Below are 14600 nucleotides of genomic sequence, written 5' to 3'. Positions count from 1 at the left end.
CGAGAAAATCAAGGGAGGGGAAATGAAATTGCGAGAAGAGGGAGAGGAGGACGAGGAAGGCGGTAGATGTAGAAATGTGAGGCAGAGAGGTCGGAGGTGGTGAGAATGAGGTCGAAAGAAAAGAGAAAGTGAGAAGAAGCAAGAAAAAGTGGGAGGAGAAAGCTGTGAGGATTTTTGCACGTTTTGGCGGCTGGCCCGAAAGGACGGTCCTGAGAAAAGAGAAAATGGCAGGAACGGTGCGTGGTTGGTGGGAAGCTCCTACCTACGCAGAAGAATTGCAGCAGGAAGGAAGGAGGCTGGCCAGTCTAGCCACGAACAGTGTCCCGCCACTGAAGCCCCAGCACGTGATGCAGCCGATCCGCTTTTCCTGAAGCTTACCGCCCCGCATTATTGCAGGGCAAGCTCTAAGCTACAGCGCAATAGGTAAGAGTGTCTACAGATCGCCTGGATGTCGATGTCAACGTTGACTTCGGTGCGGGCTGTTTCTGCATGGTACGGACGATGCGAGCTGTCTCCAATCGTTCGAGCTGCCTGCCCTGTCGTTCAGCCCTTTTCTCCAGATAGACTGAATAATGCACACAGTCTCCCTCGAAAGGGTATTGCGTTGACGGACAGTTTCGTTGCAAATCATGCCGAGTCAAGATGTCGAGGCAAGCGATGAGAGGAACGGAATACAGGTTTGCAGTACAGCAGTTGAGGAGGTGGCGTTGGCTTAAACTGTCCGAATTTGGCCTGACTGGACTGCCTTTGTCTTCATACGAGAGATCCATGTACCACGCGGACGTTTACAAGAAAGCAGTCAGGCTGTTCACACAAAATCATTCAAAAACTGTAATCCAGAATGTATTGCCGTGGTAGAGGAAATAGTAGAAAGCAGTGTGTCCCAATTTCTGTTTCTTGGTCGTAAATGCATAAACCCATGATAACCGTTGACCGTGACTGCAAAAGCAAAACCGAAAGGCGATAAGCGCAGAGAAAAGAAGACAAGTCAAAGAGAAGACAACAAGAAATACAAGACGAATAAAAGACCAGCCGCAAGAAAATGAATAGGGGTAAACGAAGAAGAAAAAGACGCTGAACAAATATAGGGCGTATGCCAAAATGCCGTCACCAAAACCGCCTAGCGCGACTGTCAAAGGTCCCTCTCTCCCGTTGTATCATGCCGCCACGCTCTTGGTCATCTCGCCCCACCGGAAGCGCCGCAGCGTGCTGCCCGTCGACGAGCGCATAATCTCGCGGCCGCAGGCGGTCGACGCAGACGCGGAGCCGTTGGCAGTGGATGCCATGGCCAGCGACGACGACGACGACGCCGCCGACGCCGCCGCTGCGGCCTCTTGGCGCCCGACCTCGCGGCCAATGACAAAACCAGCGCCGAAGCCAACAACCGACACAAGAACAACAACGCCGGCACTGACGACCCAGGTCAGCAGCGTCGGGCTGATCATCGTGACGTCGGCAGCGGCGTCGGTCGTAGCGGCGGCGGCGGCGGCCGACGAGGACGAGGTGCGCTTTTTCTTGGTGACGCGCGGGGACGACTTGCTGGCGCCGGTACGTTTGCTCTTGCTGGACGCAGAGACGGCGCTGACGGCGCTGTTGCGGGACGAGTGGTGTTGGTGCTGTTGTTTGACAGGGGCCGCGGCGGCAGACGGGCGCGCGGCCGCTTCGGTAGTGGACGGCACCTGTGGAGGCATCCGGGGCGGCCGGGGCGGCTGGGGCGGCAGGAACGGCGTACGGGTGCGTGGCGACACGGAGGCATCGTCGTTCGCGTCGTGGTCGTCGTCCATCAGCTCAGACTCGGGCACGAGACGCAGACCCATCGGCTGGTTGCTCGGGCAGAGGCCAGCGTTGGTCGCCGCTGTCGTTGTCGTCGTCGCTGCCGTTGTCGTCGTCGCTGTCGCCGTCGATGCCGACGGCGCCCCGCCCGTCCGAACACTGCTGCTCTCCGTCTTGGGCAGACGCCGTGCCGCCGCTGCGCACGACAGCAGCGTGGTCAGCGACGCGCGCAGAGCCTCATCGTTGTCTTCGCGGTAGGCCGGGGACATGAAGCTGGGTGCCGAGTTGCGCGCGGGCCGCGACGACCGTGGTGCATAGGGCCCGTCGCCGGCTGCCATGTGCGGCGGCATGTGCGACAAACGGGGCGTGGGCAGCGAGCGGTGCGACGACGGGTGCTGGAGGTGGGTGGGCGGATGCGAGAAGGCGTTGGGCTGTGGCCGGAAGGTGGGCGGGCCAGACGAAGGCATACCGAGGGCCGTACCCTCGTCGTCATCGTCGTCGCCGTCTTCTTCATCGTCGCCGTCGCTGGCGGCCGCCCTCTGGCGCAGACGAGCGTCGGCTGCTGCCTGGTACGGGAGCAGCGTGTAGCTCTGGGCGGGTGGGCGGCCGGCGTCGAGGTCCAGCTCGAGGTTTTCGGCCGAGCTGGACAGGACGCGGTCTTCTTCGCTTTCGGTCTCGTCGTACTCCTCCTGGCTGCTGCCGGCCGAACTACGGGGGGCAGCAGCGGTGGCGGCGGCGGTGTTGGACGACGACGACGCAGGATGCGTGGTCGGGTGTGACGTGGGCGGTCGTGTCGACGACGGTGATGAGGGCGACAAAGGACCGCCGGCGGCCTCGACCTGCTGCAGAAGACGCCGTCGCCGCTGGGGCGTTACGGGCATAGCGCCGCCGTTAATGCCAGTCGCGCCACTGCCAACGCGCAGGCCGGTGATGACGATCTCGTCGGCGATGGACGACAGCGACGAGGACGACGGCTGCGAAGCGACTTCGACCCAGGACTCGACCGTGCTGGTCATGTGGCTGTTGGCGGCGGACGTGGAGACGTTCATCGTGTTAGTTGGTGGGCCGTCAGCGGGCCAGAGAGGGTCCCTTTGCGTTGGCGGCGCCATAGTGGATCCGATTTAGCGATAAGGGGGCGCGAGGTGGCGATGGCGTGTACGTTGTAGTCGAAGAAAGGAGTCCCTGGAGAAGCCGGAAATGTGTAGATGTGTCTATGTGGCAGAGAATGTTCAAGTGGAAGATGATCAAAGTCTCACGGGGCCCAGATCGTGACAGATGGAGAAAAGGGCAGGCGCGCGTTGGGTGTGTGTTGGCGTGGGCGGAAAGAGGCACCCCGTGTCTGAAACGCCCTGCGCGCGCAGTAAACTTGGTATTGTTGGCACGGGGCGCACTGGTCCAACAAAATGTGGGATGGGAAGGCGCGGCCTGCGCTGTCAAGAACGGCAAGAGTCGTATGAATCGGTAAATCGTGACGAAAACGGAAAGAGCGACTCGGTGAGCGAGGGAGAACGACGGAGAGACAAAAGAGACACGACGTCGTGATTTGTACGAGTCCTCTTTGAACGAAATGCGACTGTCCGTCACTGTGTTGTTCCAGATGAATCCGTCGCAATAAGCTTTGGGGGCCTTGGGGGCCTTTTGTTCCTTTGGTGCTCTGTAAGAGTCGCTGGCGTGAACCCCGCACAGTTTGTTCGCTGTCCTGCCAAATGGGTTCGTGACCCGGTCCGGTATTGATTAGACTGGTTGCCCTTGCTGGCAGGAACTCTTTGGAATAGAAATGGAAGTGAGCAGCGTCTTCGGAGGCAAGCGCGAGGGAGGGGCAAGCGAAGCTGAAAGGCACGGCAGGCACGAACAGCAAGGCGACGGTGTGGAGTTGGACGGTTTTGGCAACTGCCCACTTGCTGATCTGAGATGCGGTGGGAAACCAGGAAAGAAAAGGAAGGAGAAACAACAGGTGCAACGGCAAGAGCGGAAGGAAAAGAAGGAAGGACTATGAAGATGGCAAAGACACAAAGACAGAAAGAAGGACAGGGAGGCCAAGACAGCCAAAACGGCCGCGATCGTTCACTCCACAGGCCTAAACGGCCTAAATTGCGAATGCGGCGAGGTAGGGTCTTTGGGCAAGGGGCAAAACTGCCAAGAGAGCGACTGTCGGTGTCGGAGCCGTGTTTTTACGCCCTTTCTTTGTTGGCGTTTAGCAAGGCCTTCAACATCAAACGGCGGAGGCGCCAGGAACGAGAAGGGGGAACAGTCCCGGGTTCCGAGCCAGCGCCGCCATTAAACTGGTGTGGCTGCGGAAGTACGTTTCCAGAAAGGGCTGGAGGATGAGAAACGTAGATGGACGGGGGAAGCCGGGTTTCCGTATTAGTTATGACAACGTTTCGTCAAGGGTAATGAGAGAATTACAGAATTGTCGAATGAGGCTGTTGGATTGGTTTATTTGACCGCTGGAGAGCACTGCCAAACGCCAGGTGCCATATTTTTCATTTCATTCAGCATGCCGTTGGTCGCCCTGCACAATAAGCAATGGACGTCAAGTGCTGTCAGGATCCTTGTTGCAAGGCTGAAAAGTCCGTGGGGCATGCGAGTTGTGGGTCACGGCCAGCCGTGAGGCTATGGATGATGGCAGTCTTGCAGTATTACTTTTGAGCGGATGACGCAGAGTATGGATTGACTGACCACTTTCAGAACTCCCGAGCCTTCCTTCGGTGGACAGGTTCAACCGGATCTTATTGATGATGGACAGATGCGGCTCTGTTGGCTGACGGTAATACTGCCACATCCTTGTATGCACGTGAGCTACGAATTGCGCTGGACTGCAACAACAATGCCACTTTTCGTGTAGCTTCGACAGTGAACGTTTCTCTTCGTTCCCTCGCTGTACTTTCTTCTTCTTGTTTCTCTCTGCAAGTCACGTCGTGTGGTTGACAACACTGCCGCAGTGTAAGTGGAGCATCGATTGTCCCACCACTGCTGCCTGGTGGAGGCTCTGCAGGCACACAATGTCGATGCATATTTTCAGGCGATGCATTAGATCACGGGGCCTTCTTTTTGAATAGAACGGAGAAAATACGAGGAGACCGCAAGCCAATTAAATGTTTACAAGTTCTACGTTCATTTTGACTTTTCGGACGTCTTACGTCGAGGTTGGAATGCTTTTTAACGCACTTCAACGGCATTCGGATGTACCCGATTAGGACTAGATGGCGTTCTCCTTTCTTGTCTTCGTGTACGGATTATTTACTGTATCATTTAGAGCCATATCGTGAAGGATGCCTGCACAAGGCTGCATTGAGTGGGTCTCGAAAGAAGCGGAATAAAACAATGCTTTTCTCGTGATCGAACTCGAACGAGATTGGTATCCGTGGTTGCCGAATTGTTTGTTTTCTTCTTCTTTTCATTTACTTTCTTTTATTTAAAAAAATAAAAATAAAATAGAATCATTAGCCCTTCTTCACAGCACCGTCATCCTAGTACTCGGTCATTTACTGTGTGGGAGTGTGGTTTCTGTCCGTGACTCTTGTGATTGTGTTCATTGTGCAATTCTGCGATGGCTGTCTTCATTGACGCCATCCGTGTATAGCCTGACCACATGCCACACTCCATTTCGGGCCTCCGATGAGGCGGTATGACAGAGCTCATTGCTATTGAGGCGGCTATGTAACCATACAGCCAAGCGAAACTATTTGAGGACAGAAAACAGAATTGTAAATCCACGTTGAAACGCACAAATACCATGTGCGATTGGCCTTGGTTATGTATCGAATCCCAGAAGAGCGTTGAAAAGAACAATCGAAAGACGGTCGTGCACAAGAAATGATCTCTGGCCGCATTGGTAGTGGGCCAGAATAAAGTGCTCTCCTGCGGCTGAATCACTGCCGGACGTCCGTCACTTTGGGAAGAAAGGCCGCAAATTGAGCTGAGCACGACAACGAGAAACTTTGTCTGTGTTGCCCTTTTGTCCTCGTGGTGGCGTCGGCGGGCCTAGGCCTTTGGAGATCCATGTCGTGTCTCATTTTTCGGTGGGTGGTAAACAGCAAGTAAAGACACATCATGTCGTCACCACGAATGTAAAGACGTAAAGACCGAGCTACGTCGACGAGAGACAATACACAAAAGAAGCGAGTCGCCACCCTTCTGACGGGATTTTATTTATTTATTTTCTGCCCTCTCTGTAGAGCCAACTCTCTCCTTCTGGCCACAGTCAACATGCCTCTCCACACACTCCGCGAGCTGGACCGCACCGACGGCACGGTCCAGCTCCGACAGGTCCATCACCACCATCATGACGCTGCATCGCCGTCCACATCGACCGACGACCTGGTCCTCGTCCCGCGGCCGTCGCCCACCGACCCAAACGACCCGCTCCGCTGGCCGCCCTGGAAGAAGCACGTGGCCTTTGGGTCTGTCTGCGCGTTTACCTTCTTGACCAACTACGCCATTGGCGGCCTGGCCCCGGCGTTTTACATCTTGTCGCTCGAGTTTGACAAGACCATGACCGAGACCAGCGCGCTGCTGCTGTGGCCGATTCTGGTGCTTGGCGTCTTCAACTATGTCTGGGTGCCGCTTGCCAACTACACCGGCAAGCGGCCCGTCTTTGTGTTTGCGTCGGCGCTGCTGTGCGCCGCGTACATCTGGGGCGCGCAGGCCGCGACGTTCGACTCGCTGCTGTGGTCCAACATTGTGGGCGCGGTGGCGGGCAGCACGACCGAGGCGCTCGGGGCCAGCACCGTCAACGACTTGTACTTTCTGCATGAGCGCGGCAGCCGCATGGGCGTGTACATGAACAGCATCGCCGGCGGCAACACGGTCGGGCCGCTGGTCTGCGGGTTCCTGGTGACGTCGCTGAGCTGGCGGTGGCACAAATGGATCGCGGCGATCTTGACGAGCCTCAACTTTCTGGCCGTCCTGTTTTTCGTGCCGGAGACGCGGTACCTGCGCGACGCCGACCAGAACATCGGCGCCGGCGCGAGCGTGGACGACGTCCACACCCGTGTCCGTGTCGGTGGTGGTGGCGGTGAAAAGACGTCTCCGTCGGTGGGTGTCGCCCCGGCGACGACTTTGACGTGGACCGCGTCGTCGGCGGCCCCGGCCGTCCCCAAGAAGACGTGGCTCCAGGAAGCCCACCCATGGTCCGGCATCACCCCCGGCACGTCCCTACTGCGCATGTTCGCCCGCCCCTTTCCCATGTTCGCGTACCCCTGTGTTGTGTTTGCCTTTTTGGGCTACGCCGTCGCCCTCGTCCTCACCGTCGCCGTCAACATCTTGAACTCGTTTGTCCTGCAGGCCCCGCCGTACAACTGGTCGCCCTCCGTCAACGGCCTCATCAACATCCCCGGCCTCCTCGGCAACCTGCTGGGCGGCTGGGCTGGCGGCGGCCTCGTCGACCACTACTGCGACTGGCGTCTGCGACGGCGCGGCGGCGTCTTTGAACCAGAGAGCCGCCTGGTCTTGCTGGTGCTCCCGGCCGTCATCACCGGCACCGGCTGCCTGCTGTTCGGCTTCGGCGTCCAGCAGACCCTGCACTGGACCAGCCTCTTCTTTGGCTACGGCATGGTCTCCTTTGCCCTGACGGCCGTGCCCACCATCACCATGGCCTATGTTTCGGACTGTCTGCTGCCGGTCAACGCGGACGCCCTCATGCTCGTCAACGGAACCAAGAACGTCGTCGCCTTTGGCTTTCTGTACGGCATCGTGCCCTGGGTCGCCGATGTCGGATACGCGGCCTGTTTCGGCGCGCAGGCCGGCATTTTTGTCGCTATAATCGCCATAGGTGCCCTGCTGCTGCTGTACTTCGGTGCCGCCATTCGCCACCGCCAGGCACAATGGCGGATTATCCTTTAGGCAGGGTGCATGGCATGGGCGGGCGTGCTGGCTTTGTTGTTCTTTTGCATCTGTTTCGTTTCAAAGTGACCAAAGGCAATATGGGCGGAGCACGTCTTTTAACCCAGATTAATGCATCAAAGTAGGCAGATGACAATACAAGAACAGTCGTGAATCGTATACAAGAAGTCAATTGGCCGGTTGGGACAGATTTAACTAATGCTGCATGTCGTATGGTTGAGGTTGTTGACCGTTGGCGTTGCCAACTCGTGGTGATAAAAAAGTGGAGTCGCTGTAACCAGTACGATTGGCTCACCGCCTAATTATTTTGTACGGCAGAAAAAAAAGTTTTGGAAGCTTCAACTTTTGGCCAATTTTTCTTTGACACTGCCCCGCAAAAAGACAACAAGAGCAGCCGACAACCACCCCATACTGCCTATGCCCTTCGACTTGCACCAATCCCATACCCTCCCGCAATGCCTTCCAAAAGAAAGGCCGAGCCTTTTTACGGCCGCACGATTGAAGATGACGAGGACATCTCGGACGAGCAGTCGGACAGCGAGGACGACGGTCTCCCGGCACACAAGCGGCAGCACATGAATCCGGACTTTGTGTGGGACGGCGACGACTTTGGGTTTGGCGGACTCGGCGGTGCGGGCAATGGCAACGACGACGAGGAAGCGGAGGAGGAGCAGACAAAGGCGGACATGGAGTGGATTGGTGCAGAGCGGATGGTGGACCTGAGCGCGATCATCCAGCGCCGGCGCGAGAAGCGAGAGGCCGAGGCCGGCGAGGGCCAGGCCAAGAAAGCAAGCGGCAAGGACAGCAAGGACAGAAAGAAGGCCAAAGGTGACGAGGAAACCGATGGCGAGGAGGAGGAGAGCGATGACGAGGAGGACGATGGCAACGAGGACCAAGACCTTGATCTCGACGACGACGAGCTGCTTGCCGACGACGGTTTTGGCATGGGCGCCAATTCGGACGAGGAAGACGACGGCGTGGAGATTGGAGCCAACGGCGATGACAGCGACGGCGAGGACGACGACATGGGGGCCGATATGGACGAAGAGCACGCCGATTCGGACGACGGCGAGGCTGCCTCGGACAGCGACTCCGTGGCCACGCCCATTGGCCACCCCGACGACCACGATCCGGAGAGCGACAGCGACGCATCCAGCGACGAGGACGCCGAAGAGTCGGCGCGCCAAAAGGCGTTTTTCGCGGACGGCGAGAAGGAGAAGCTCAAGGCCAAGAAGGGCAAGCAGGGTAAAAATGGCAGCAGAAACGACGGCGATTCGGACGAGGAGGGCGAGGACGGCAACTCGCTGGCGTCCGTGCCCACCTTTGAGTCGATGCGCATCTTCTCGCGGCCCATCCTGCGGGCCGTCGCCGCGGCCGGCTTCCGGCGCCCGACCAAGATCCAGGCCAAGACGATGCCCTTTGCCGTCGGCGGCAAGGACGTGGTCGGCCAGGCCGTCACCGGTTCCGGCAAGACGGCGGCGTTCCTGCTGCCCATTCTGGAGCGGCTGCTGTACCGTCCGAGCAAGGTGCCCAAGACACGCGTCGTCATCTTGACGCCGACGCGCGAACTGGCCGTGCAGTGCCACGCGGTCGCCGTCAAGCTGGCCCAGTTCACGTCCATTACCATGGTGCTGGCGGTCGGCGGCACGTCGTTCAAGGCCACGGAGCCCAAGCTGCGCGCGCGCCCGGACATTGTGATTGGCACGCCCGGTCGCTTCATCGACCACATGCGCAACACGCCGGGCTTTGCGGTGGACGCCACCGAGATTCTCGTGCTCGACGAGGCCGACCGCATGCTGCAGGACGGCTTCGCGGACGAGCTCAACGAGATTGTCAAGTTTTTGCCGCGGTCGCGGCAGACGATGCTCTTCTCGGCGACCATGACGGCGCCCGTCGACCAGCTGATCCGCGTCGGCATGCTGCGGCCGGTGCGCGTCGTGGCCGACAGCGGCGCGCGCACGGCCGGCACGCTGACGCAGGAGTTTGTGCGCCTGCGCGCGGGCCGCGAGGACGCGCGCCTCGGCTACCTGCTGCACCTCTGCACGACGCTCTACCGCGACCACACCATTGTGTTTTTCCGGGAGAAGCGCTACATCCACGAGGCGCGCGTCGTGTTTGGGCTGCTGGGCCTGACCTGCGAAGAGCTGCACGGCAACATCAAGCAGGCGGAGCGGTCGGCCAGCCTCGAGTCGTTCCGGCGCGGCGCCGTGTCGTTTCTGCTCGCGTCCGACCTGGCCTCGCGCGGCCTCGACATCAAGGGCGTCCAGACCGTCATCAACTACGAAGTGCCCAAGACCCTCGACGACTACATCCACCGCATCGGCCGCACCGCGCGCGCGGGCCACCGCGGCGTCGCCGTCACCCTCGTCGCCGAGGCCGACCGCAAGTTTGTGCGCGCCGCCACCAAGGCCATGCGCAAGGGCGAGACCGGCGGGACGGCCGACGGCGGCGCCCCGTCGTCGACCAAGTTTGTCATCAAGAGCCGGTCCGTCGACCCGGCCGCCGCCGACGCGTGGCAGGCCAAGATTGAGGCCCTCGAGGACGACATCGCCGCAATCATCGAGGAGGAGCGCGAGGCGCGCAAGCTTGCAGTGGCGGAGATGGAGGTGACGCGCGGCGAGAACCTGCTGAAGCACAAGGACGAGATCCTGGCGCGGCCCAAGAAGACGTGGTTCGAGACGCCGCGCGAGAAGGAGGCCAAGAAGGCCAAGGAGGCGGCGGCGCGGCGGACCGGCATGGACGGCGCCGGACCCCTGTCCGACGCGAAGCAGCAGGAGAGTGTCGAGCGCTTGCGCGACAAGCTCAAGAGCAAGCGCGTCGGCGGCAAGCTGAGCAACAAGGACATGAAGAAGCTGGACAACAAGGCGGACCGGCTGGCGGGCATGGGCGGCAAGAAGCTCAAGCAGGAGAAGAAGGCCCTGAGCAAGCCGGGAAGCAAGCCGGGAAGCAAGCCCGCCGTGGGCAAGCCTGTGGGAAAGCCTGTGGCAAAGCCCGCGGCCAAGCCGGCGGCGGCCCGTGTGGTCAAACCGGCCACGGGTGCCCGCGGCGCCAAGGGTCCCAAGGCCTCGCGCGGCGGCGGCCGCGGTGGTCGTGGTGGAAGCCGTGGCGGCAAGCGGTGATGTCTTGATGGCGAGGCTACGTCCTTTTTGGATCGATTTTGTCATTGCATTGCATCCATCATTTTTGTTTTCATTGTTCATAGAGGGTGGCGTCAAAACCGAGTTTCTTTTTTCTTTCCTCATTAAATATAATCACAAGGATCATAGACCATTTTCAATCGTGTACCTGCGTGATCATCATTTCGATATGCTTTTGTGGCTGGAATGCTTCTACATGGGAGACGAGTGACTAAACGAGGAGAATTCGGAGTGACAAAGTAACGTATGAATATATGTATGGATGCATGGGGCCGCACTGGCGTCAACCCTCCTTCAGGGCCTGCTTCACAATGCCAACGGCCTCCACGGCCACATCCTGGCCCCGGCGCCACGTGTAGAGAGCCACGCCCTGCGGGCCCAGCATATCCTGCGCATGGGCCAGCCGGCGGCGCCACATGTCGACCTTTTTGTTGGGCGGCAGCGACTGCTGTCGTGCAGGTTGGTCTGGCCGATCGGAGCGGTCATAGTCGGCCGTTCGCACACGTCGCGGCGGCGGCGGCGGCGGTGCATCGTCGGCGTCCGAGGGCACGCGCGGGCTGCTGCGTCCGCTGTTGTTGGCGGTGCTGCTGGCCGAGCCGACGGGTTTGCGGGGCGGCGGGGGCGGAGGGACAAGGCGCGAGGCGGGCGCGGTGGACGTCGTGGGCGAGGGTGCCTGGGCAGACGCAGGCGGCCCAGCGGCGGTGTTCGGCGTGGTCGACGCGGCCATGGAGCTGCGCAGAGCGAGCGGCTTGGACGGCCGTGGCGGCGGCAGCGGTTTTCGCCCAGTCGTATGGAGAGAGGCAGAGGACGACGAAGCAGAGAGGGGCGGAATCGTAGACGGGAGGGCGTTGCCGGCATCGGTGCTGGTCGTAGTTGAGGGAGGATCGTCGTCAAAGTCAATCAGTGTGCCCATCACAGGGCCTTCTGGTTCCGGTGTCGGTTTCGGTTTCGGTGGCGCCGTGGCCATGCGTGGGGGCAGAGCAGGCCGGCGACTGCTGTCTCCTGCTATGCTAGGGGTGGGCGTCCACGTGGCATCAAAGTAGCCCGGCTGCTCGGGCGTGGTGACGTCGCGGATGAAAATCGCCAGGACGCGGCCGGGGTGGGCGAGGACAAGGTCCGTGTAGACCTCGAGATCGGCCTCGCCGCTGTCGCCGACCAGCAGAAAGCGGCGGTGCGGGAAGTCGCGCAGAATCTTCTCGAGGGTGCCGCGCTTGCGCTCGGCGACGGGCTCGAAAATGCCCTGTAGCATGCCGCTGTACTGCTTGAGGTGCAGCGGCCCCCGGGGCAGGCCGGCCTGCTTGAAGAAGGTGGTCAGCATGGGGAACAGCTGCCAGGGGCTGTTGGAGCAGTAGTGGAACTGGACGCCGAGGTCATGCAGGCTCGTGTACCACGCGCGGGTGCCCTCGACGGCCATGCCGGCCAGCTCCTTGACAAAGGTGTTGCGGAAGATCTCGCGCGTCCCGAGCGCAATGTTGGAGGCCTTGATGGTGTCGTCAATGTCGCTGATGAGGCTGACGCCGCGGTCCTCGACGAGGTCGATGGGGGCGACGGCGGACAGCGGCTCGGTCAGGCTGTTGACGAGGGCGGTCTCGTTGGCGCTGATGTTGGCGGGGGACGAAGCGGACGCGGCCCGCTCGGCGCCGCCGTTGCTGCTGGACACGAGCACGCGCACGTGGGTGGGCACAAAGTCGAGGGCGGCGCAGGTCGAGAAATGGCCGGCGTCCGACGTGGTGACGGTGCGCGACTGCGACTGCGCGTCGTTGTAGAAGAAGAGCGTCACCGGCTGGTCGACGACGGGCGTGGTGAGGAACGGCCCGAGGCGCGCCAGCAGGTTCGTGTTGGCGGCCACGAGCTCGGCCTCGGTCAGCTCGGGCGTGGTCGAGCCGCCGCTGCTGCCGCCGTTGCCGGACAGTGGCCATGACGACTTGGGCGTCAGTTTGCCAGGTCCTGCTGCGGCCGGCGGGTGCGGCATCCGTGCTTGGCGATGGCCGGCCGCGTCGTCCGAGCTGCTGTCGTCGTCGTAGCTGGCGGCCGTCTCGGGCGTCTCGCTGTAGCCGCCGCGGTTGGCGACCTCCTTCTCGCCCTGGCCGCGGCGCTCAATGGCCTCGGCGGCGCGCATAATCTTTTGTGCTTCGCGCGCGTCTTCGCCCGATCCCGCGTGTCCCGCCGGTGAGGCCGTCGCCACGCTGGCGTCTTGTCCCGTCGTGACGGGCGCCCACTGGTTCGGCGCCGGAATGCCACTCAGCCGGCGGGCCAGGCCGATCAGGATGCGGTTCTTGCGCGTCAGCGGGCCGCGGTTGGCCAGGTACAGCCAGCCGTGCACGTTGACGTCCACGACGGCCTTTTCGTCTTCGAGACGCGCAAACTCCTGATGCCAGTTGGGCGTGAGCGGCGCGTCGGGGTGGCGGCCGACCTGCATGCGCTCGGTGGACGAGTCGGTGTCGTCGCCTCGCTCGCGGTCGCGGTCGCGGTCGCGGTCGCGGTCGTGCCACGGGCCAGCGGCCACACTTTTCCCATACTTGCGCACGTGCCGCTTGGCGTACATGGGGAACAGCACCATCTGGGCATCGCCGCCCGTGGCAAACGAGACGTCGGGGAACGCGCCGGGTATGTGGGGCGGCCGGTCGTCGTCCCGGTCGCCGCTCGCCGATCCGCCGTCGCCGTCGCGCGCCGCCCACGACGTGTTGTACTGGTCGCGGATCTCGCTGGCCGCGGCCACGCCGGCGCGGTAGACATTGTTGGCGAGCGCAGCAAAGCGGCGGCGGCGGGAGCCGCGCTCGGCGGCGCCGTCGTTGCCGCTGCCGCTGCCGTTGTTGTACGCGTTTTGCATGGCGAGGGGGAGAAGGCGGGCGGTCAGTTGCTGTTCACGGAGCCGGCGGCGACGCGCGGCGCGGTCCACCACAAACCGGTAGAGACGAGTGTGCGCGCGCTGGCGGTAGCGAGGGAGCGTCTCGAGACGGAAGCGGACGTAGCGCTCGCGGAGAGGAACGCGCGGCGGAGGACCGAGGGCAGCTGTACTGCGGGCAGCGCGGTAGCCGGCGAGGAACGAGGCCTTGGAGCGGAGGAGGTGGCCGATGATGGAGGAAGGCGAGGACGCTGTCGATTCTGTGGATGGCGACGGCGGCGTCGGAAAAGACGTCGAAGAAGGCGCTGGAGGCCGTTGTCGGGTCAGGGCGTGAGGATGCTTCCAGGACACAGGCGGTGCGCGGGCGGCTCGAGCACCGCGCTGGAAGAGGCGGTTCCGCCAAAAGGGAGCCACGTTTTCTTTTTCCGCGAGGAGACGGCGGGGGTGGGGGCGGTTGGGGCACGAGGCACGGGTGGACGAGAGATGTAGATGCTGTCGATGCGTTGTTTGCCGTCGGTCGTTGTCAGGTGACCATTGCGTGGCCTTGTGGTCGTCGTGAGAGCTTGCAAAAACGGCAGCTGCGGGGCGACGCAGACATGTGCGAGCAAGGAAGGTGCACTTGGCGATGACGATCACTGGGCAGCTCAGGCGCCCCACTATTTTATTGCTGGAGCCTTGCGGCAGCAACCGCAGGCCTAAGGAAGAGTTTGGCCAGGCGTGGAAGGGCGGCTATCGGTTTAACCTCCACTGTATTTTCGGGGACGCCTAACTTGCCGCATACGGCAGTGGGATCAATATACTTGTCCAATAAATTGTAACTCCTGTTCGCCACTACATTTACGTCAACTAGATGCCGTTTAGATTTTCTTCATTCTAGAATATAATGTAGTATAGTATATGCATGGTATATATCGTCCTCGCTTGTTTGATCGGGTATATCTAGCGGGTTGTTTTGGTTGTGGTTTCATCTCGCTCTCCATGTCTTTCTCACCGATCGTTTC

At 61.0% G+C, this 14600-nt stretch overlaps 5 protein-coding genes across 5 annotated transcripts; 3 read left to right on the top strand and 2 right to left on the bottom strand.

Annotated features, from left to right (window-relative positions):
- Window positions 1–1157: 1157 nt before the first annotated feature.
- On the bottom strand, window positions 1158–2882 carry SPSK_02402 (uncharacterized protein; the record flags this gene model as incomplete). Its single annotated transcript, XM_016729274.1, has 1 exon — window positions 1158–2882. One exon carries the CDS (start codon window positions 2880–2882, stop codon window positions 1158–1160), a length of 1725 nt encoding a protein of 574 aa, XP_016589236.1.
- Window positions 2883–3550: 668 nt separating this feature from the next.
- SPSK_02892 (uncharacterized protein) lies at window positions 3551–3769 on the top strand (the record flags this gene model as incomplete). The annotated part of the gene is made up of 1 exon (XM_016729753.1): window positions 3551–3769. One exon carries the CDS (start codon window positions 3551–3553, stop codon window positions 3767–3769), a length of 219 nt encoding a protein of 72 aa, XP_016589235.1.
- Window positions 3770–5982: 2213 nt separating this feature from the next.
- SPSK_02425 (uncharacterized protein) lies at window positions 5983–7617 on the top strand (the record flags this gene model as incomplete). Its single annotated transcript, XM_016729297.1, has 1 exon — window positions 5983–7617. The coding sequence occupies one exon, from the start codon at window positions 5983–5985 to the stop codon at window positions 7615–7617; it is 1635 nt and encodes a 544-aa protein (XP_016589234.1).
- Window positions 7618–8072: 455 nt separating this feature from the next.
- Window positions 8073–10736, top strand: SPSK_02233 (ATP-dependent RNA helicase DDX27; the record flags this gene model as incomplete). The annotated part of the gene is made up of 1 exon (XM_016729106.1): window positions 8073–10736. The coding sequence occupies one exon, from the start codon at window positions 8073–8075 to the stop codon at window positions 10734–10736; it is 2664 nt and encodes an 887-aa protein (XP_016589233.1).
- Window positions 10737–11037: 301 nt separating this feature from the next.
- SPSK_02185 (actin cytoskeleton organization protein App1) lies at window positions 11038–14378 on the bottom strand (the record flags this gene model as incomplete). Its single annotated transcript, XM_016729060.1, has 2 exons — window positions 11038–14328; window positions 14370–14378. The coding sequence occupies 2 exons, from the start codon at window positions 14376–14378 to the stop codon at window positions 11038–11040; spliced, it is 3300 nt and encodes a 1099-aa protein (XP_016589232.1).
- Between the last annotated feature and the right edge of the window lie 222 nt (window positions 14379–14600).

The sequence above is a fragment of the Sporothrix schenckii genome, assembly GCF_000961545.1.
Source record: "Sporothrix schenckii 1099-18 chromosome Unknown Cont43, whole genome shotgun sequence".
NCBI classification, from domain to species: domain Eukaryota; kingdom Fungi; phylum Ascomycota; class Sordariomycetes; order Ophiostomatales; family Ophiostomataceae; genus Sporothrix; species Sporothrix schenckii.
The sequence above is the reverse complement of the archived record's forward strand: the minus strand, read 5'-3'. Positions and strand labels throughout refer to the sequence as shown.